General features: G+C 31.3%; 1 protein-coding gene, 1 long non-coding RNA gene and 1 pseudogene across 2 annotated transcripts; all 3 read left to right on the forward strand.

Annotated features, from left to right (window-relative positions):
• The first annotated feature begins 3322 nt into the window (after positions 1-3322).
• On the forward strand, positions 3323-5495 carry LOC120215578 (annotated as a pseudogene).
• A 13435-nt stretch (positions 5496-18930) lies between these two features.
• On the forward strand, positions 18931-22021 carry LOC120215545 (mannan endo-1,4-beta-mannosidase 2-like). Its single transcript, XM_039213202.1, has 4 exons — positions 18931-19038; positions 20311-20316; positions 20841-21218; positions 21631-22021. Exons 1-4 carry the CDS (start codon positions 18931-18933, stop codon positions 21880-21882), a joined length of 744 nt encoding a protein of 247 aa, XP_039069133.1. The 3' UTR covers positions 21883-22021.
• Positions 22022-22498: 477 nt separating this feature from the next.
• On the forward strand, positions 22499-23803 carry LOC120215592. Its single transcript, XR_005524971.1, has 3 exons — positions 22499-22554; positions 23617-23698; positions 23770-23803. It is a non-coding gene; the product is annotated as an uncharacterized LOC120215592 (long non-coding RNA).
• The last annotated feature ends 1386 nt before the right edge of the window (positions 23804-25189 follow it).

A 25189-nucleotide genomic window follows, 5' to 3' on the forward strand; every position in this document is an offset into this window, starting at 1 on the left:
TATTGACCTATTTTCTTATAAAACTGGTAAATTTAAACTGGTTACATTATAAATGACCTATTACATTATGTATATCGGTTTGCGATGTTTTCGAGAACGATACATTTTTAAATGTACGACACTTTATGCGTGCAATTCGTTTGTGCTTTATTTTGGAAAAAAATATCGACACATATTTAAGAGTGTCGATACATAATGTAGACTATTGCTAATTAATCGGTATATTTAACTAGTTACATTGTAAATTTACCGGATCGATACTTTTTACAAATGTATCGACACTTTATGCGTACACCTCGTTTGCCATTCATTTTGAAAAAATGTATCGATACAAATTAAAAAAGTGTCGATATTTTATGTTGACCTATTCTCTCATGAACCCGGTATATTTCTATCGGTTACATTGGAAATTTACCTATTACATTATAATTATCGGTCTCTTTGATTTTGGGATCGATACTTGTTATAAATGCATCGACACAAAATCTAATAGTGTCGATACTTTATGTTAACTTATTTTATAATTAAACGGTATATGTATGTTGGTTACATTGTCAATTTACCTATTACATTATAATTATTGTCATTAAAAATAGTCTAATTTACCACCTACATTGTTAATTTTACCTATTACTTTAAAGTTGTTGAATTTTGTAGTTATGTACATACCTGATATGTCCTGCAAAATTTAATGTTGTACCCACCCTTCAACTACCACCACTACCAATACCCCACACCACATCTTATGAAAGCACCACTGAAACATGAATGAACCTTTACTACATACATCTCCATCAATCCTGTTGGGACTACTGAAATTGCACAACAAAATTTTTACATGGATACTGATGCAGACAATGTTAAGCAAACCGAGGAATGCCATAAAGTACATAATGTTGATGAATCTGATATATTGATTGGTAAGCTCTTCTCTTCACGTGATCAAGCTTGGTACTTTTACAAGGAATTCGCACGGGAACATGGGTTTAGTGTACGTCGGGGAACAACACGGCTTGACATGGAAGGGAATGTGAAGACACAAGAATTTTGTTGTTCCAAAGAAGTTCGAGAATCAAAAGTCAATACGTGATCGTCAACGTGCTCATACGTCAATCACAAGAACAGGATGCAAAGCTAGAATCGTAGTTACAGCAACAAATACAAACGATCAGTGGGTTATAAGTAAGTCTTATCAGAAACATAATCATGCATTGTGCACACCTGCTATGACACCATTTATGCGTTCTAATAGAGCTGTAAGTAAGGTTGATATCGATGAGGCAACAGCATTGAAAGAGGTCGGATATGTTATTTACATTTAATCGATACAATTACATAAGTGTCGATACTTTATACCGGATATGTTATTTATATTTAATCGATACAATTACATAAGTCGATACTTTTTATGTTAAATGTCGATACTTTCGATAGGATATTACCTATTTCTTTTAAAGTGTCGACACTTGTTTACGCGTACTTATTAAAGTACCGACACTTTCAACATAACCGGTAGCGCTTTATCGGTTTTGTCATTTCGATACCGGTTTTGTCATATTTTTACCTATTATATTGTTATGGATCGATATGTTTTCATAAAGTATCGACACTTTTTAGGCGTTATATTTTTCTCTTTTAAATTACGAAAGTGTCGATACTTATATTAATTTATCAACACTTTCAATATATCTAGCATCTTTTACGGGTTTTATCATTTCGAGACCTATTTTATCATATTATTACCTGTTATATTGCTATGGATCGATACATTTGTATAAGTATCGACACTTTTAGGTGCTATTACTTCTTCTCTTTTAAATTACGAAAGTGTCATACTTATATTAATGTATCGACATTTTAATATATCTGTAGCTTTTTACAGGTTTATCATTTCGAGACCTGTTTTGTCATTATTACATGTTATATTGCTATGGATCGATACATTTGTATAAAGTATCGACACTTTTTAGGCGCTATAACTTCTTCTCTTTTAAATTACAAAAGTGTCAATACTTATATTAATTTATCGACACTTTCAATATATCTGGTAGCGGTTTACCGGTTTCATCATAATGACACCGGTTTATCATATTTTTACCTATATATTGCTATGGATCGATACATTTTTCATTTGTATCGACAAAACCGACAAGCTAAGTTTGCCGATTGCCAAATTTTTTAATATTTCTCTGATTTCCACTTACAACATTGTTATTACTCGATATTTCAGGTAGCGCTAAACCGAATTTGTTAAATATATTATAATGTATCCAGTAACGCCGTTATTAACCGTCTTCCTGAGACAATCCCAAAAACATTATTTAAGACAAGCTCACATAAATATAACTATTTATTTTCGGTAAATTATAAATTTCAATACTCAATATTTCTCACTTCTATTTTAACTACAAAAGTTTAATAATTTTAATTTAACTATTAAACATTTGATTTTCTTATTCTAATCATTGCGACATTATGAATAAGTATTTTTCAAATATATATATATATATAATGAACCTAAAATTTCTTTATATTGTAATAAATAAAACCTTAGTTTTAGATTTTATTTGATTTTCTGACAATAAAGTATCCTCTTCTAAATTCTAATGATGAAGAGATAGAGAAAGAAAAGGTGACCTATATATCTGATCTCATGCTAATAATATGATTTGTATTGTAAATTGGGGTGATTTTGAGTTTTGTGTAGAGTTTTGTTAGCTTTGAAATCATTTTAGAAAATTTTAAGTTGATAGAGTAAAAGAAGGTAAACAAGTTCATCAATATCTTAAGTGATTAGAGAATATATCATAGAATAATAATTTTGATATTAATATTATAAAGAAAAAACTTTCAACTTTAGGAAAAAAAAGAAAATAAAAAAGAAAACAAGAAAAAATGTTATATGTAACATTGGCTACCATATCAGTGAAAAATAGTTCAATTCAAATCATGTGATTGTTATATCAAATTTTCATTTTTATATAATGTTAATGTGATAAAAAAATAAGATAAAAAATTTTAATTTCTGAATACAAATTGAAAATTATAATTTACGCTTTTTTAATTATCTCACCTTTAATAAACTAAAATTAAAAATTTTGTGTTTACATTTATAAGTTTTAAACATTAATGGCCAAATAGAAATGAGGTCAAAGTTAAATGATGAAAATTATAATTTATCCTTTATTAATTGTCTTATATTAGTTTGGATCATCTGATTTTCCCTAATATTGAAAAAAGAAGTTTTAATTTCTTCTTTAATTGAAGTGCAGTAGAGGAGTCTGTATATGTATAAATCTTTAGGCAAAACTTTTTAATACTGCTTATCCATATTTTAATGGCGAGCAACATGAACTTCAAGAATTTCGGAAGTAACCAACCGCCACAAGCAGCCGACGGCGGTGGGATACTCTGTTAAGTAGACAGTCATCAATCTATTCTCTGACCTTCGATGAGCTTCAAAGCACTATGGGTGTCACAGGAAAAGATTTTGGGTCGATGAATATGGATGAGTTATTGAGGAACATTTGGAGCGCTGAAGAAACGCAAACATTGGCTTCTGCCGGTGGTGGCCTAGACGGAAATGGAGGGTTACAAAGGCAAGGGTCCTGACTTTGCGAAGGATACTTAGCCAGAAGACTGTTGATGAAGTTTGGAAAAATATTTCAAAGGAGTATTCCATAGGGAAAGATGGGATTGGAGCTGCATGGACTAATGATAATATGCCCCAAAGGCAGCAAACTTTAGGGGAGATGACTTTGGAAGAGTTTTTGGCGAGGGCTGGTGTGGTAAGAGAGGACGCCCAATTTTCTGGGAAGGTCAATGATGTTAATGGAGGGTTCTTTGATGGGTTTCAACAAGCTGGTAGAGGTCCAAATTTGATGGGGAATAGGGTTTCTGAAGGTGGTAATCAAATTGGATTTCAGGCTTCCAATTTGCCTTTCAATGTTAATGGAGTTAACTCAAACCACCACCACTTAGCTCAGCAGCAAACTCAGCATAATCACCAGAAGCATCGGCACCCGCAACCAATTTTTCCTAAACAAACTGTTGTAGGATTTGGATCTCAATTGGGGAGTCCTGGAAATAGAGGTGGAACTACTGGGATTGAAGAGCAGGAGCTAAGCAATGGTCTTATACAGGGTGGAGGGTTGGGGATGGTTGGCTTAGGAGGGCCAGCCGGCGTTCCTACCGGATCACCGGCTAACCAGCTAGCATCGAATGGGATAGGGACAAGTAGTGCCGATAATTCGTGTATCTCGCCGGTTCCTTATGTGTTTAGTGGAAGTTTGAGGGGTAGGAAATCCGGTGCAGTTGAAAAGGTTGCTGAGAGGAGGCAAGGAGAATGATCAAGAACAGAGAATCCGCTGCAAGATCTCGAGCTCGCAAGCAGGTGAGTATGCTTCTTATTTACACATTCTTTTCATAGCTGTTTTTTGTTCATTGTAGTAAAGGTAGACAATTCGGAATATGCATCCGTTGAAGTTTAGAAATAGCCTAGATCGATCACATTTACTTGATATCTCATAGATTTTGAACTCTTATTAAGGATTAACAAGTTTTACAAACCATTGACCTCGTTCTTTTATCATCTATAACATGCTTGCATCTCAAACTTCATGAAAGATTATGCTGCAGTGTGGTAATTTGATAGCAATCTGACATGAGAAACGATGGAAGATTGTGAGAATTCGAGGTCTGGAGTTATAAGGATTCCTGTTGCCAGGTAATGGAGCATTTGTTTCGACAACATGAGAAGTTTGAAGCTGTATATCATATTATAAGAATCAAATAAAACCATTGGTTAAGGTTAACATTCCTTGAACTAGTTGATTTTGTTATCAACATAACGAATCAAAATTGTTCTATCTTACGATCACTGGTAAAATTTATAGTGTGCCCTCAGGTTTGTGTTTTGATGTTTCTTATGGCATTCACTGTGTTTTGTCTGTTAGGCTTATACAATGGAACTAGAAGAAGAAGTCGCGAAGCTAAAAGAGGATAACGAAGAATTGGAGAAGCAAAACGTATGTTCTTTCCTTTCTTTGTTCCAGTGCGATCTTTGTAGTTTGCTCACAATATAACTACTTATTGGATATGGCAAACACATACTCACTTTCTTTCTTGACTGTACTTTGGTTACTTCAGGCAGAACTAATGGAAATGAAGAAAAATCCGGTACCAATCCACTTATATTTTTCTTTTATTTTGTAATCTCTAAGTTGGGTGCTTAGTTATTTAGATTTGAAGTATTTTGTTCAATTCTCAAGAACTATTTGGTGACACCACAGGTCATGGAGACGATGAACATGCAACAAGGAGCTAAGAAGCGATGCTTGCGAAGAACAGCCACCAGTCCATGGTGAACTTAAAACATAGTGCTATATTGGTTAGTAGATGGTTGTAGATATTTAAGTCGTAGGGCAGTTTGTTGGGTCTTCCTCTAGATTTGAATTGATGGATTAGTGCAGTGTAGATAAAAAAAAAAAAAGAATACATAATATTGGTAGTAGTTGTTTTCTTAATCTGTTTCTTTATGGATAACATGTTTATGTTAATTAGACGCAGTATCTGTATATTCCAAAGCATCTCAGAGCTCAAATTGTTGGTTCTTGGTCATTGAAGATTTGAAGTAATCCCCTGTTTCTGCACTCTGCATTTGGTTGGGGTACAGTCCATGCATTTGTTTTCTTACTATTTATTGATGAAACCCATTGTTTTGGACTTTTAACATAAATATACTCATTCTAAAATTCTAAAATTTTGTTCCAAATAAAATTAGTGAATTTAATTGATGGATTTAATATTTATATTAAATTCATATTTCTTTTAATTATTGCAAATTAAAAGATAATTTTAATTTGAATATTATATTAATAGGATAATTACTCTATGAATATGTCAATTTAAAAAGATATTTGCAATCTTTTTTAACTTTGAAGTTAACTATAATATATACTTTTGTATATTTCAAATTAAAATAATATTTATTTAAGTTTGAATGGTAAAATGAGTTTGTCTTTTGAATATTTCAATTAAAGATATTATTATCTGTTTAAAGTTGAATATTGGTTAGATTAAATCTCTCTTGAAAATTCTATGATAGTCGAAGGCAATGATAGGCATGAATAGTTTGTGATATCTACTGTTGTGCTACTATAGTTTATCATCTAGTTGTTGTATTCAAGGAGACAGACGACCAACGAACTCGAGCATGATCGCTACAGGAGTGGCCGAAAATCTGTCTTAAAAAAACTATGTAGCGACAGACTTCAACTGTTCCAATCAACTTATCAAAAAAAAAAGAGTATTTGTCTCCATTTAATTTGGTTTATTTTAAGAAGTTTAACTTCTTTGTTTGATTTTCTCATGATTGATATCGTCTCAGATTGTTATTTTGAATAATAAACTTAAAGTAAACTCATTCTATGCATTTATCTCTTTGTTTCTTTGATTATTGTCGAAATGTCTTTCGGGTGGGCTCAGAATTGGGCTTCGACTTGAATGAAATGTATTGGAGCCGCCACCGATCATTTATTTTAAAACAAATGGGTTATCATATACCTTATTTCTTACTGATCTGCGTCTTACCAAAGATGTGTCGAATTCGGGAGTCGGTTACAGTCAATGAATGGTTAGTACCTTTGAATTGCCCTTTCGGTACTACGTAATTTTCAGTTGTCTTTAATTAAGAAAGTTGTAATTTAAATTTAAATTTAAAGTTGTAATTTTCAGTTGCCCTTTGATTGATTGAAAAATGTACCCTTAAAAAGATAGCGATGTTAGATTTATAGTGAAGTACAGAGTCAAATTAAGATAAAAAATGTAAATATGAAAAAAAAAGAAAAGAAAAATAATAAAGTAAGTAGAAATGAAAAATAAAATAAAATAGACAAAATGGTAAAGTGAACAAAAATATAACATAACAAAAAAAATCAATAAAAGAAAAATAATACAAGAATAAAAGAAAGAAAAGAAAATAAAAGAAAAAGAAAAAAAATAAAATTAATATATATACATAGAAATATTATGTGAAAGCAAATATATATATATATATATATATATATATATATATATATAATATGTACACTAGGAAGACAAAATAATATATATATATATATATATATATAAGAAAATAATAATAATAATAAAAGTAAAAAAAATATATATATAAAAAAGTATAAACAAAGTATTAAAAAATAATAAGTAATAAAATAAAATAAAATGAACAAATAAAATAAAAAAATGATAAAAATAATAAAAAAAAGTAAAAATAAAAGGATTAAATTGAAAAGAAAATAAAATTTAAGGTCAATGTTAAGAGGAATTCGGGACTGAATTGGATTAAAGGGGGTCAAAATTAAAGCTTTAAAGATGGGGGGACCAAAATTGTAATTTTCCCTCTTATAAAAAACACGTGGATCGTGTACGGGTCGGACCGGGTCACGGGTCGACTAACGGGTTGGGGATAAATCCCAAAGCCTTAAACACTTAGTCATTATTTCCATTCAGCCCAAACAGATCAAATGCCCCCACCATCGTTTTCTTTGTATTGTTCTTGGGTGTTCTTCAAAAGAACACCCACCGCGATTTTCCAGAAACCGGTCGGCCGCCGTTCATCGGCGGTGGTCGAAAAAAAATTGTATTTTTAAAAGCTTTTTATTCCCTCAGTTCGAAAATTAAATTCTTTTTTCTAAAACAAGCCTCGGGAGGGCTAGATCTGACAAAGATCATTCGAATGCCCTCCCCTTCGGTCATCGGCCAAATGCTATTTTTGGGGTTTCCAAGTAAAAACAACAAGGAACGATGCATGCAAGTGTAGAAAAATAAGAAAGGTAAAAACTTTCACCTTTGTATTGCTTCTTGAATCGTTTACAAGACTTCGGATTTTTGATTTTTTCCTCTCGAAAATTTTGTGTATTTGCTCTATTCGTGTAAATCGTGTGTCTCGAATGTCTCGATTTACATTTATTTATAGCAAAAGAAATCCTATTTTTAGGAGTTTAAATCTGAATGAAATGCTACATGGGTTTGTTGTGGTTTGTTTTAACTTGGTTGCTTGTTGTTGTCGAGGGAACCGCCGGGAAATCGGTGAGGCGTGAGGCGTGGAGTCTTCGGCTGGGACATGCGATGCTGATGGGAGAGAAAGGGCTAGAGTTCTGGAAACCCTAGCTTACTGGTTCGGGTCAGGCCGGTTCGTGGGTCAGGTTCTGGCTGCTCCACTGGATCCGGGTGTTGGGCATTGGCGTGTAGTGGGTTGTTTTGCTGGGCAACGTGTAGTGGATCACTATTGGGCCATTATTGGGTCTTGGTCTTTGTAATGGACCTACCATATGTAATCAAACAATAATAAATATAAATACTTATATTATATAATATAATTTATAATGTAAATACATTATATAACATAATAATGTAAATCGAATGGAAGTGGACGAAATTAAGTATCTACAATTATAACGATATTTGTTTTATTATTATTTTTATATATCATTTTCGGACTAAAGTGATTTTTTCTAACAACTAATTCCTACAAGTGCTTATTCCCCGAACCAAAACGAACCGCAAATTAGGTAACACTAGTTCAGGCTTTCGGTTCTTCCCACCTTCCTTTTGGGTTGTTATAAGCAGTATGCAAAATGTTTTGTTAGCTATTTTGGTTTCATGATCCAACATTTTTACTTGGACCATAAATATCGAATGGAATTTTTATCAGTTACATGAAAAAAAATCTCAAAAAAAATTGAACAGAATTTATATATTAAACACTCGCACTCGAATTCAAGAAACCTATTTTATCTTTTGTATGTGTATTTGGTTGTGTTCTCATGTTCATATACCTAATGTTCATGGAACCTTAGTTTTATTTAGCTTTTGTATGTATATTTCATATACCTCATGTTCATGGAACCTTAGTTTTATTTAGGTTTAATATATACTTTAGTTCACCTACTTCAATAAATTTTTTACTTCAATTACTTTTATTATTTTTTGATTGATTAAATCCCTCAATTTTTATTTGGCATATACTGTTGACCCTTGGACATTTCCCCACCTTCCAATAAAAAGTTTAAAATTTTAAATAAAATGATAAAAAAAATATAAAAGAATCCAAAAATACAAAAAAAAAACAATATTTATGATTATGAATTTATATATTTTTTAAAAACTAGTTATACTTGAATTATTTTTAAAATTTAAAGAATCATATAAATTTAAAGAAATTCCTAAAAATAGAAAATGTAAAAGGGTCTACTTTTGTAATCCGTTTATTTAATTCTAGATTTTTTACAGTGTTTTTTTTCCATTTATCTAGTAATTTCTATTTCTTTTTAAATTTTTCAATTTTAAAACTAAAAAACTCATAAAATATAAAACAAATCTAAATATTACATAAAATCAGTTTTTTTTTAAAAAAAATTGTATCCGAATTAAAAGAGTTTGATTCCTAGGATTCTGTAGGATAATCTGTTGGGTACATTAACCAAGAAAATATAAAATGATTATCATTATTAGTTTTACTCGTTCTTTTCTTCATTGATTAGACAGTGAAAATGTGTTCCTTTGAAAAATTAAAATATATACTGTACATCTTTTAGCTTGTGAATATGAACTTCTATTCGTGATATGTTATTGTTTGCAGTATCTGAACTAACGAGTTGAACTATGAGTTGTTTTTGTTTCTTCACTAATCCTTCATTATTTTTGTTAATGAAATGCGTAGCTGTTTCATATTTGCTCATTTATATCTTTTTTTTCAACCATATATTGGCTGAAAAACATGATGGACCCGGGGGATTGGATCTGTCACTCTTTCAACACTTTAAATGTGTATATAATTTAACTATTTTTATATTTTCTACTGTTTATGTTTTTAAAGTTTTATAAATTTATCGCATTAAAATTATATAAATCCATTCTCTTAACATAAAATTTTACATCCTTACTTATATAAAAAATAATAATAATAAACGACTCGGCGTTTTGTGAGAATGCCGCATTCTTCGTCCCAAGATGAAGATATGCATGCGGCATGCTTTGTTAGCCTCTAAATCCACCATAAAGTAGATCTCCCTTCCTTTAGGTGTTGGTCTCAACAAAGCAAGCAAGATGAAGTTATGGTTGTCGAGATAGTTTCCGATCTCTTTGAAGTTTTTCTTTTTTATCAGAGACAACATGAAGGTGATGACATAAAGTCTAAGGCTAATGTTTGGGTTATAGAATATAGTTTTTCTTTTCTGAGAGAAAGATGATTTTTATTTTTTATTTTTTTAAGATGATAAAAAAATAAACTTTTAAAATTTATAAGTTAAATTTAAAAGTAATACTTTCATTAACGTGTTACATTTATAAAATTATAAAATTTAGTCGTTTAATAATCAAAATACAACAATCGATAATATCATGATTAAATTATTACCTTTTAAAAATTGATGATTAAAATAAGACATTAAAATCAAAAGTCACCACTCACATAGTTTAACCTATATGAAATCAGTTCGGAGAGCCCAGCCTCGTACTAGTCTTGGCATTATTATTGAAAAGTGAGGTTTGTCAATTAGGATTTGGCCACTGACTATTAAAATTTATGATGAGTTCCTCCCACAGTTAGTTACGATACTTGACATATGACAGTTATATATATAGTAGGTATTTGTTTTCTGTGTTAATTTTTTAGATACAAATTTATACATGTAAATATTATTTATTTTTATAATAAAATATATAAATTTTAAAAATAATTTAATTTTTTAAAATATTTTTATTTTTAAACTAATTAAATATTAAAAATAATTTAAATATTCATAATTTAAAAATAACTATCTATGGTTTTCTGTTAATGTAACTAGAATTGAGTTATTATTTTATCCTTATAAAATATATTTTTTTAATTTTTATATTATACTTTAATTTAAACATACTTTATGATCTAAGATATTATTAAGTTAAATGATACATTTTTTTAAAAATATATTAAAAATATTTTATATTAGTAATTTTATTTTTAAAAAATAAATTATCAAATAGTCATAAATGAATTGATAAAAGACTTATTTAAAAAGCTTTGATCATATATTAAAGAAATGGTTGAATTATAAAAGTATAGAATGACAAAATATTATACCTCATGTTAAAGGAATCATTGTTGTTCCTAGAGGTCACGAGTTCGAGCACCAACAACTACAGCAGTGTAATTGAGTTTTCATTGTTAAATGGTTGAGAGTATTTAGAACATATTAGGGCTTCTTATCAAGCAAGTCGATCGTGAGTTGAACAGTGTTCGACTCTACTCGTTGCTCGTTAAGGTCGTTCAATTTTTGCTCGACTCATGTTTGTTAAAAAAACTTGTTGCTCGACTCATTGCTCGTTAAGCTCACCGAAATTTTTATATTATTTTCTTAATTATAGGTATAACCAACTAATACTATACAGAGCTTAATATAAACATAAATTAATAAATTTAACTAAAAATATTATCAAAAGAGTGTATGAAACAATTTCAAAGTCTAAGCTCCAAAGTAACAATACACAAATACATTAACATAATAAATATGATTTGATTTTTTTAGTGTAGTAAAATACTAATTAATAATTTAGTATTTTTTATTGTTTATTAGAAAATTAATAGATTAGCAATGTATCATTTTTCTATTATCTATTAGTAAATTAGTATTTTTTAATGAAATAATTTTTTAAGATAACTACTGAAAAAATGATATAAAAAAATTAACGAGTTGCTCGCGAACTTATCGAGCCGAGTTGGACTTTTCTTGAATCAACTCGTTAAGGTCTCGAGTCGAGCTTGAGTTTGAGTCGAGTCATCCTGAGTTGAGTTTTTATCTGCTCAACTCATTAAGCACCCCTAGAACAAATACTACTTTGTAACCTCCTTAGTTTAATATGAAAAAAGCTTTGATCATATATTCAAATTTTAAGTAATAATATTTAATAATTGTATTAAAACATTATAAAAGTAAGAATGACAAAGTATTATACAAGAACATTTGATATAATTTGAAAAATAAATAAATTTATAATACTGATTGAATTAATATTTGAATTTTTTAATAATGTGGGGTGATTTTAAGATATGTTGTGAAACAAACGAAACAATAAGAAAAATAAGAGATATAAGAATAAGGAGAGAGAATTATATTATTTTCTCAATATGATATGCGTATAATGTTTTATCTAACCTCTCAATTTATAGCCATGAGTAATAGATGTAATATAAAACTCTAATACTAATGTATATTAGATATCTAATTAAAATCATATCTTATAGATAAAGATAGACATACACATAAATAAATATTCATAATACTCCCCTTTAAATGTCTATGAAGATAATGTGCCTCGTTAAAACCTTAATAAGATAAAACCCTGTGGGAAAAATCTTAATGAAGGAAAAAAGAGTACACATATATTTAATACGCATAATATACTACCTCATTAAAAACCTGACTAGGAAAACTCAGTGGGACAAAATCTTGGTTAAAGGAAAAGGAGTACAACACATATTTACTCCATTCATGACGATATCACATAAGATCTTTGACTTTTACAATTCAATCTTGAACACGATCTTCAAATGTTCAAGTAAGCAATACATCAATTAATAGATCTTTTCAAATTAACACTTGAACGGATTCATCCAATATTTATATTCTAGTTCTGTTGAAGATCGGAATGGAGGAAACTTTAGAGAAATATGTTTCCTTAAATGTATTCTCTTTTCAATTTGGATATGCATTTATCTTTATATAAGATAGTTGACATCTTATTATGTGAAATCAAATCACATATCTTCTGGATAAGTTGAGTTAATTGTTTTATCTTAAATACATTCTTTAAATAGTCAAGATGAGCTTGAAACTATTCAAGAATTCTATTTCAAATCTCTTTGGGAGTTACAATTCAATGCATACAAAAATTATAATTTGATCTTGATGTCTTTATAAAGACACCTAAGCAAAAAGATTTTCATTGATTCAGATATAATATATACACTAATAATGATCCATTCTATCTAAATATTTAAGAAAATATATTTGTAAAAAATTTCAAAGAGTTTTCAAATGCTTTTGACATTTTAATCCTTCACGGATAAGTATCAATATATGGATCCACAAATCATTAGACACATTATAAATTTTCTATAATCGTCAGAGTAATAAAATAATTGCATCCACCACAAAATAAAATTCTTCATGATTCAAATTGTATTTTATATCTCATGACTACTCATTTATTCTTCACACCTTTAGGTGTTTGGACTATTTTTCCATGTTTTGGAAGTTGATTTAACTTCACTTGAGTAACTTCTTTCCATTTTGGCCAACTATTCCCACATTTATACTATTGGATAGATTTTAATTCAAGATCCTCATTTTATTTCTTTACTTTTATAGAAATATTTTTGTAAAATTATTGTCGACAACTTTTCTATTTTCATTCTATTATTTTCTCGTAATGACATAAATTATTGAGATCTATATTATTTTCATTTTCAGGTACCTAAAACTCTTCTAGAGTTGTTTTATTAGTTATGTTTTGGGTCTTTTCAAGAGCACACACCTCTACTATATGACCATCATACACTAGTTTTCATTTACGAGAATTTTAATCATTGGAACCGATTCAAATATCATGCTTTGGGCATGGTTTACATTCATTTACTCTAACATGTTATCCTTTTGGGATTTTATTTAAAATTTAGAGCATTTCCACTTAGCATATGAGACTTGATTACTTTCATTAGGTTAGTAAATATTTCTAGCAGTTAACTTGTAATGAATCATCTTATGAACTTTTGGTTGACATCACTATGTACGATGATCAAAATAAAATGGTAATTCATGTATATTTTTCATCAAACTGATTCATCTTTCCCTTCAATGAAACTAATAGGCAGTTCATTCCATAATTGAATCTCAGAGCATTCAATAAAGTGAGACTATACTAAACGTGTATATATCTATTCCCGGTCTACTTTAAATACCAACTTTGTGCATTTATGATGGATTAATATGATCATATAATACATACAAAAAAATTACAATGAGAAATATATGGCTTCTGACCAAAAGTCAATCATAAGGAGAAGTATAACTTGATGGCTTGATGCATATAAGTTCTATATGTGAATTGTCATATAAATATTAGAAGTTTTGTTCTCATAGTTTAGTTATTAAAATGAGGCAATCAATCAAAATTTTGGTAAACTATTTGTTCATGAATAATAGTCTTTGTGGCAGATATTTCAACTAATATAAAATATAATCTTTACAAGCTTGAAATATAAACTCACTAAGTTTAGCAAGATGAATAGTCTTAATTGCATAATCTGAAACTTTTCATTTTTAATCGAGTAAATAATCTCACAAACTACATGTTGTAAATTGATAACATATATGTGATTTACCTTGCAGATGCATCTACTAACATCATATCAAAATTGTCTACTTGCCAGATAAATGAACCCATATTTCAATCATATATACAAGATATTCAGTCTCAACTTTAATTATTGATGTTAATAATTCATTTTGAGAACAAATAACATAATAATTTTAGGTTTCTTAATTAATATTTATGTAAATATTAATAATTTTTCTCATCATTTTTTATTTGGGAATTACTCCTTTCGGGGTAATGAAGAAATCAATGATCTCCAATTAACTTGGATCAACAATACCTTAATCATTTCACTATTCTTGGAAAAATTTGTCTCCATTTTCTTCCATTTATCATTTAATGATTATTGATAATGATTCACAAGATGCCTTGGCATACAACGCATACAACTCAAATGAAAAATTATGCTTCCATTATCAGATTTTTTCACTTTTTTAATTTTTATAATCCCACTTCTAATGGGTGTAAGTAATCTTAAAATGAACACTTTGTTAGTGTCCTCAACTATAAAAATCACTATAAACATTCATTTTTATGACCATGATTGCTAAAGTGACCTTTAATATAACACCCTAAATCTCGAGTTAATAGTTTCAAGCTAACCCAAAAGAGTTTAAAATAAACCCATTAACCTTTTAGGAAGCCTTGGCCCAATTTTGAGTTGGGTTAACTTGAGTTGAGCCAAAATTAAGAGAAAATGATATTTTTGAACTGTGACTTAAGTTAGAGGGACCGAGGAGCTTATATACCCCTTTTATTTCACAAAGGCTGAATCTCATTTTGGGAGTGAGGTCACGATTGAGAGAAAGAAAAACTAAGCTTTCATTTTCTTCTATTTTTCTTCACCCAAACTTGTCTTCTTCTCTATTCAAAATCTTCATATATTCTCCCTTGTGGCTAGAACAAAGGTGAAAACTTGGTTGTCTACATTTCCTAGTCCGAGATTCTTGAGATAAGCGTTATAATCCTGACCCCTAAAGCTTTCATTGAAGCCATCAACATCAAAGTTTGGTCATTGTGGGGGTTTTAGAGGGGTTTGGGTTTGGGAACTCTATGGTGTACCCAATTTTTCCTAGAGCTTAGGAATCATTTTTCCACTTTCTTTAAGTTCTAAAATGAGTTGGTAACTCATTTTTCTTGTTTGTGATTACTGAAAGAAGTTGGATAGAGCTCCTAGAGCAAAGGCAAGGGAAATCTAGTACTTGGTTGAACCTCAAGTGTTTCTAGCAGCTCAGAATCAAGGTAACACATTTTTAACTCCTCTATACAACTTGCGAGTCATTATATATGTTTGATAGCTTTTTTGAGTTCATTAAACATGTAAGTTAATTCATGTTAGATTATGGTTTATGATATTATACAACATGAAAATGAGTAAAGTTATGGTGTTATTTTCATGAGACAACATATATTTCTAGGCTTGGGTATTGGTATTGGAAGAATAATACCAATATTATTCTTCATAGAGCCAAAATAAGGGGTTTTATGTTAGTTAGTATCAATACCATATCCATAGGGTATCGATATTGTTCTTCAGGTATCAATACCCAAGAATGAGGTGTTGATATCAATGTTTAGTTGTAAATTTTAGTAGCCAATTTTGGTATCAATACTTGGGGAGTATCGATACTATTTAAATCATAAGTATTGATACCTTAAGTAAATGTATCGATACTAAATTATTTTTCCAAACATCAAACCTCATTTTGGTATTGTTACCCGAGACTGTATCGATACGCTTAAATATAAGTATCAAAATTTCATCTAAGGGTATCGATACTGTAAGGTATTCTTAGAACATCAAATGTATTTTTGGTATACCAAGGTATACCAAGGGAGGGTATTGGTACTGTTAGGTCGATATCGATATTAAAAGGCCTAATATCGACACCATCACACAGTTTAGGCAAGAAGCCTAACTTGAGGCTAAGGGCTCGAGAAAAGGTCATGGACTATCAATACTTCTCTAATAAACTTACAAGTGAGAACAATTAATGATTACAACAAAAGCTAAGAATTTCATAAGTTAAGATATCATAAAACTAGCCCTTGTGTGAAACTTATGAAACAACAAGGACACATGAGTTACTCTAATGAGTATGACGATCATATTATTTGATTAAAAATATATATATATATATATATATGTCATATAGTACCAAGACACTTATATTTTTTGGTTAGGCATAGATGTCCCTAGTACTCCAAGGAGTAAGCTAGCCTGGTGTACGTTCTCAATGCAGTTCTGGATCGTACCCCATATACTCAAGGGTATCATAGATAGGCTAGAGGGGTGTGAGTCCCAAGATACATCAAACCCCCCGCTCATACCATGATGTCTACCTCAGCTTTGTGTGTTTAGTGTTCTTGTATGCTTATGCCTCTACCTGCTAGTATGCTCATGTAGTGAATGTACGCAGTATAGTAGAGTTATTTGTGTGGCACTAAGCTTATGAGCTCAACGTTCAAAATTTGTTTTCATGTCTAGGTTCTTAGGAGATCTCTCGGTGCGCTTATCATCAGTTTGCGAATTTCATATTTATCGAAGCACAAGAGTACATCTTAAGTCTATTTCAGAGGGAATGTACTATTCATAGAACTTTTGTGTATTTGATTTATAACTATATTTTATTAAAAATATTATGATGTTGTTTTATGATAGATTCAGAAGCTCCCCATTTTTTAAACTATAATATTTATATTTTCAATTGATGACATTTTAATGATGATTACAATGTTTTTTTTAAAAGAAAAGTTTGGGTTAGATGCTTTAGCGATCTCGTGTGATTCTTTAATACCTTGATCTTTGGATCGGATTGGACTAGGGTGTTACATTTAGTGATATAAGAGTGTCAGGTTCAGTCGTTGCTAGGACCCACAGGTTAGAGTTAGTAAGCATTTGTGTATATACACCCCTCTAAAGTGTTAAGAGTACTTGTTATCTGGAATGATGATAATGACTTATCTTTTCTTCCTTGAATTTTAGAAAAACATTAATAATCGATAATTTTCCCCTAGTTAGGATGATAGAGATGAGAGTCGCGTCTCTTTAGCTGAAGACATTGGCAATGAGTTTTTCCTATATTTAGAGGGATGTGATATTTTAGGAGTTGTAAGGGTTGACAAGAAAACCTTCTTTAGGGACATGACTTTAGCACTAGGGGTGTTAAAAAATACCCGACCCAATTGACTTGACCCGCCAACTCACCTACCAAGTTAAAAACACGAGGTATTTATAATAAAAAAAACCATATTTTTTGGGTCGGGTACCCGACACATTATTTTTTTGGTTTTTGGGTCAAGCTCGGGTCAAAATATATTGCTTAACTGGGTAGCCACCGACCCGGTACACCTTTGTTATAAAATTTTTATTTTTCATTTTATTTTATATTAAATATTTTATTCATAATTCTCAAATTATTTCACTTTAGCATTCTAAATCTCTAATTTCTTAAATTTTGCCACCATAGAATTCTAAATTCTTATTTTCTTAAACTATTTCACATTAACGTTTTAAATTATTTTTTTAAAATATTTATTTTAACTTCAAAACATTTGAAATTTAATTATATTTCTTTATTTTATTTTTTAATAAATTTTATTTTAATTATGTAATTTGAATTTTTAAACTTTATGTGTGAATTATATATATATTATATACCTTTAAATTTTAGAATTTTTATATAATATTTTAAAATAATATAATTTAAAGAATAAAAAATTATCAATCGGGTACCCATGACCCAAAAATTCAGGTACCCAACTTTTACTAGTACTCGGATGTAAAGGGTTGGGACACAGGCTGACTTTTTTGTACACGAAAATTTTGGGTACCCAGTATTTCAGGTACCTAAAAATACGAGTACCTGATTTTGAGCACCCCTACTTAGCACTTAGGTCTATCGTTTGTGATATCCTTCGGGCATCAGCTGCTCCACCTGGCCACCTACCATAACACCACAAGAGTCTCCGGTCAAGAAGCTTCATAGGTACAAGACTACAAATTTTTTTTGTTCTAGTAATGATGACCCATCGTAGCAGACTTAGAGAGACCATCCACAAACTTTGTCAGCTGCACCTTACCCTTACCCTTGAGGGTAAGCTCGAGTGTGTCACCACCCTATTGACAGGTAATGTCATATACTTTTGAGAAACAATATAGATAGTATTTGAGCAAGAGAGACCAATATAGGAGTACTTATTATCTGAATTCTGTCAGAAGTACATCATAGAGACTCACACGGATAATTTAAGGGGATAGTTTTTACATCTAGTTCAAGATGATCAGTTAGTGTATGAATACAAACTAGAGTTCCTTCAGTTGAGCCGGTATACACTAGAGTTGGTAGCGTTAGAGAACCACCACTATCAGAGGTTCAAGGAGGGCCTACACCTTGATATCCTTACTCATCTAGCAATTGACCCTCATAGGGTCTTTTCTGAGTTGACTTGCTAGATGAAAATAATTGAAAGGGTCCAGAGTAAGAGACCTAGGCAAATGAATGGGTATACATGACAAACTTAGAAAGATTTAGAGCTAGTGATGCCTTTATAGACATCGGTCAAGAGGGACAAAGACACTTAGTGATCGTGGAGGTTCCTAGAAGGCCAGCCTATGAGGTCAAGATATAGTTTCGATCATAGGAGTATATTTGAGTCCCATAGGAGGCCCTTATTATCAGCCTTTAAAAAGAGCACTAGTGGTTTAGTGAGAACCTTTTCTCACCTGATTTACGTGCACTATGAGATAAGGTACCTTGAGATGTGTCAGCATGAGTCGAGGGGATATTTCAGTTGTGGCTCATTAGACCACTTCATCCAGGATTGCCTAGAGGCTTAAAATATCTCCTATGTCGACCCATAATGTAACACCATATGTTCAACAAGGTCGGGGTCTTCGAGAGGTAATGGTGTTGGATCTGGATAATACAATAGAGATATATCTAGATTAATATCTAGTTATGAGTCGAGAGTAGCTTGAATACAATATGCAATAAGAGCTTAGGAGTGTGAAGCAACAGATGTAACCTCAAGTACATATATGATATTTTTCATTCTATTTCTCATTTTAATAGATCCTTGTTTGTTATGATTTGGTCCAAGAAAGACACATCCCAGTAGAAGACCTAGAGATAGAAGTCTGAATATCTAGTTTCCTAGGGTTAGACGTTCTTGTAGATAAACTTTATTGTTGATGCCTAGTAGAGATCCAAGGTCAAATCTTCATAACCAACCGAATGTAGTTTTCATTCAGAGAATTTGATATGATCATGGGAATAGATTGGTTGTCTGAACTTATTTAAGGTGCAAAGCTAGGCATCTCAAACTCAGAATGATTGATGGTACCAATTTAATAATGACCAGTAAAAAGTCGAGGTCTTCTTAAAGATCACTATAAGAAAATATATCTTTAATGACACACGAACGATGATACACGCTAATTTATGACTTATAAAACACGTGTGTCATAAAAAAATGTCATGTTTTTTAAAATCTGAACGATTTTTGACTTACAATAATGTGTGTCATATTTAATAGTCATAATCCAAAAAAATTACAAAAACACAGAGTACACTTTTAATTGCGTGTCATCTTTAGGAGTCATATTATAATTTCACCAATATTATTTTCATCCTTTCCCGCTTCTCCCCTCCATAATTATCAGTTCACGCCGCTTCTTCCGACCATGTATCACACAGCAAATGGAATCCCACTCTTATTTTAACCTATTTTAAAACAAACAACCAGAGAAAAAGTTCCAGACTTTAGCAGTTGCAAACGCATAGAGAATCTAAGTTCCCCTTGCAAATGAGGGTTGGAATTGTTTTTCTTTATTATTATCATTTTCGTAGTGTTTTTCCCTAGTAAATATTCATTTTTGTTTTTTTACAGGGGGAGGTAATCACATTGGCCATCTAATCCATGGGTGTTACTGAATAAAAGAGACTTATTTGTTTCAGGAGTAGCTATTATAAAATCCAAGGAAACTGGGGGGAAAATTAGGTGCAGTGCTTATATATGAGATTGCTGATACCAACATTCCACCATTCCCAATCTTACATTTTTCTTTGAAGCTCTCTTAATCTTTACCCCATCCTTTTCACTTCCTTCATGTGGTCTCGTTTTCTAGTATTAAAACCCCCCAAAATCCTGAATATAAACGCGTGAACTTGCAAATCTATCTGCCCCTGTTTGTTATGTCTTGAAAGGAGTTTTCTTTATACTGTTTTTTTTGTGTGTAACTTATGAAGAAAGATCTGCGTTCACATTGGAGTTTAAGGTACTGTAAGTCTGTAATCTCCACTTTGGGTATCCTCAAATTTTAGAACTTTGTTGAAATAGAGCCAAAAGGGTACCCAAATAATCTTTCTTTGTTTTTCTTATTTTTTTTCTGGGATTTTTGCATGTTGATTGATTTTCAGATTTCTTACTATATAGGAAGACGATGGCTGGAAATGGGATGTTATACCCAATTCTTGGATTTGCTTCGTGTATGGCTTTTGTTTATGTCTTATGGTGATTTGAAGCTTAGTAGTTTCCCTAGGGAACGGAGATTAAGTTTTGTGGAAAGGAATGGGACTCATTTCTTTTTAGATGGGAAACCATTGTTCGTTAATGGCTGGAATTCTTACTGGTTAATGTCCCATTCTGTGGAGGAAAATACTAGACCTAAGGTCAGTGCAATGCTTCAAGCTGGTGCAAGGATGGGTTTCACTGTTTGTAGAACCTGGGCCTTTAATGACGGTGGCTATAATGCTCTCCAGATTTCCCCAGGGCAATTCGATGAGCGAGTTTTCAAGGTATTTGTTCGAGATTTGGGTTTTTCTTTTTTGTAAATTTTGATATTTGCATCGCAAATTATCAGTTGTATAATCTCAATCCTATATGATCTGTGTGTTCAATGCAAGCGCCATTTTGGTTTCAAATTTACAAGAGATTATTGCACAGTTGCTAATCTAAACTAGGATTGTCTTGAATATAAATATGATAGGGCTCTCTAAAACTGTAATCTAGAATTTGGAAATGAAAGAGAATAGCAGGATAAGCTATTCGGATTTCAATTTGCTTTTATTTCTAGGCCGATTTATTAGAAATCTGTCAAAAATCGTTGAATAATCAACTCAGTTGTGTTCTCGAATGTCGGTTAGTATGATAGTAGAGTACAGTTTCTCAGTTAATGTTATTTATGTTGATGAATATCGATCTTTCCAGGCCTTGGATTATGTCATTGCAGAAGCAAGGCAGCATAGAGTCAGGCTGCTTCTGAGCTTAGTAAATAATTTGCACCCATATGGTGGAAAGACGCAGTATGTCAACTGGGCGTGGCAAGAAGGCATTGGTTTGAGCTCTTCTAATGATTCCTTCTTCTATGATCCATCAATCCGCAAATATTTCAAGAATTACGTCCTGGTATCTCATCGTCTATCTAACTTTCACCAATATCTTTTTCTTATATTTGAATAATGAAAATTTTCTTCCCCTGCATCACGAAGCATGTGTATCACTGCATATCTTCTGTGAATTGTTCTTGGAGTACTGACATTACATTGTTAAAATAGATAAATCTTAATGTTCAAAGGGGAACCCGATGCTGCAAGTTTCGCATCAACTTGTTTATAAATTTAGTGCTTAATGTATATAGCCCTGTAAACAACAAGTACCAGACGTCTCGCTTGTTGATGACAAACACAAAAGTTACAACAATTTGATTGTGAAAGAGAACTGAAAGTGAAAGGAAATGTGTCGTTACTCCATAATTATCAAATAATGGTTCAGTTTTAGTTATAGATGTGTTTGCTGATATACATAGACTTTGAATTGATTGCTCATTTGCGGCATTGATGTTGGGGAAATCAATAATGCTTGTGGTCCATTTGCTCATTTTCTTGTTACTCCGTAATTATCAAATAATGTTTTGAAGAAGATCAGGATGTTCGCCTTGGTGAGTTTGTCTTTTCCCTTTTCTTCTTGCTTTCTTACAGGTTATCTTTATCTATGTTTCCTATTAAGTTTTGTCAGATATCCTACCTAATTGGCTATTCTGCTATTGTTATCCTAAATTCCTTTCTTGTCTGTATTGGTTTAGGGGATTTTGGGCTTGCTAAAACTCTAAAGGCAGATGATTTGGCTTCCTCGGTATGTACATTGTAATGAAATGATTTTTTGACATACATTTTCCTTTTAGTCTTTTTTCAACCATATCTAAAATTGAAAATAATTGTTTTGGGTCATTCTTTTAGCATTTCTTTTCCTTATCTTCCTACAGTTTGGTATAATAAGCTTAGTAGCTTATGCTGCAAAGCTCGAAATGCAGTTTTGTGTTCTGTTGGCAGATGCCTCAATTTCCCTTTACTTTTATTGCAAAAATTCTTGCATGGTAGCATATTACTCACATTCGGTAATTAATAACATATTCCACTCTTCCAGATTGGCTGTCACAATCTAGCATAGTTACATTTTCTGGAAAAATAATATGATTTGTTAAAATGAACAGGCCTAGTGTGTGCCAAGCTTACAGTTAAACTTGGTGCTAATTTTAATTTTATTGACCGAGACCAAAGTGTAACTAATTGTCGAGTAAAATTTATAACAATACCAAGTAGATTAACATAAATAATCACTTAATCATTTTTAAGGAAAGAACTAAGCAAAAAAAGAATCATTTGCTGTTACCTTAGTATATTTTGGTATGGCATCATTACTTAGGAACTAAAAATATATGCATGTATGCGACTTCTGGGTAGTTAGTCGAAGTGTGTTACATTTGGTGATAGGAGAGATGTATTAATAATTAATCATAAAAGGGCCCAAAATTTGTGCAAGGATTAAATACTGGAGTGCTGTAAATTAACTGTCACTCATGTTGTATCGATCATAAATATCCAAAGAAATAGCGTATATAAATGTATCTATTGGGTTAAATTTTGTACTCGTCAATCCTTGCTCTCATAAACACTTTTGGACAAAGGAAGTGTGGAGGAGGGAGTTGAAACCTGCACCATGAGCCTCCAATGCAATGAGTATGAGAACAACCACTAGTCTAAAACTCGGTATTCTCAATCCCTTATATTTGACAATGAACAATACTTATTTACCTTTTGATATCATTGTTCTATTTTTTTATTTATTCTTGTATTAGAATGTGCTAATTATTTTTAGTTCCAGTGCTAGATAATAGTGGTTTTGTACGTGCCTCAGGTGGTTGGAACTCCCAATTACATGTGTCCTGAACTGCTTGCAGATATTCCTTATGGTTTCAAGTCTGATATCTGGTCTCTGGGTATGTCTTTTCTCGAGTGTTTGACTTACATACATGTATATATATTAGCTGAATTGCTTCTTGTTGAACAGGGTGCTGTATGTATGAGATGACTGCTCGTCTCCCTGTTTTTAAAGCTTTTGTAAGAGTTCTCACAAATGTTTTTGTTGAATCTGCTTCTTGTATTCAGTAATGAGTTTACACAGTTTCTCTTTCTGACAAATAGCACGAATTTCATTTGATGTTTTATTAAAAGGGAATTTAAAATTTTCTTTTTTATTCCCTTCCTTTTTTCTCATTATGGAATTTTTTCCATTGCCAAATATAATGGAACTTTCTATCTTTTGGTTATCTGAATTGAGAATAATATGTAGCAACCTTTGCTAGGTTCATAACAGTTTCCATGAATTCTGCACTTCACTCTTTAAAATAATGCTTTCAAAGTAGTTAATGTTGTCCTCATCTAGTGTGATGTCTTGTCCTTTGAGAGGTTTTCTATAAATTACCATTTGTATGACTCCACTATCTGTGTAAATTATACAAATTTATTTCCATTAATTTTTGTTAAACTTCTTGTTCTAGGACATGACAGGGTTGATAAGCAAGATAAATCGTTCTTCTATGGGCCCTTTGCCTTCTTGCTACTCTCCATCATTATAAGTCTCAATATTAACTTTAGAGCCCACTCTTATTGTATGTTCTTATGATGACTAAGTATTCTCTGTGATTTTTCATGCTCATACTGTGTTTTTCTACCCTTGTTTCCTCATTTGCTTTAATTATTCTTTTATGTATTAGGTTTCAACAATGTGCAGATTTCTTGATCAGATTATTTCTTATAAATGTATGAATTTTTAAATTGGTTCCATGAAAATTTATTTCTTCTCCCTTAATAAGGCAAAAATAGTGAAGTTTTGTTTAAATTCCCAAGGGACTTGGTGATCTGTATTTTGGCAGTAACACTAAGCATGATTAGTGCTATATATTTTGTCAAGTAATCAAGTCCTTGCTACATGATTGTTAATTTATTTAATTTTACACAAACAGGAAGGCAGTTATCAAGGGCATGCTAAGAAAGAATCCAAAGCATCGACCAAGTGTAAGTTTCTTTTTGCTCAATTCCAAGGATTCTCCACATGCAGGACTTCAATGAAACATTTTGAGTTTTCACCTTGATTAGGCATCAGAGCTTTTGAAGCACCCTTATTTGCAGCCATATGTTGATAAGTATCGTCCATCATTTAGCTTCCTTTCGAAGAACTGCTGCTTGGATAAGCATGTTACCAGTGGTCGTGGTAATAGGAAAAATATGGTCGAGAATCAGAATAGTAATAGCTCATGTAATGATAAAGATAGTTCGGTTTCAAGTCACAGGAAAACTGACACAAGAATTCCAAATAACAATAATGAGGCCACTGGCACAGATTCCAGTTCTAAGGAAGAAGATATTTGCCCCATTAGTTTCTCTAGTAAAGTTGATGAAAAAGGAAGGATGAAACCTTCTCATGTTCA

The sequence above is a fragment of the Hibiscus syriacus genome, unplaced genomic scaffold, assembly GCF_006381635.1.
Source record: "Hibiscus syriacus cultivar Baekdansim isolate YM2019G1 unplaced genomic scaffold, ASM638163v2 tig00110123_pilon, whole genome shotgun sequence".
NCBI classification, from domain to species: Eukaryota; Viridiplantae; Streptophyta; class Magnoliopsida; order Malvales; family Malvaceae; genus Hibiscus; species Hibiscus syriacus.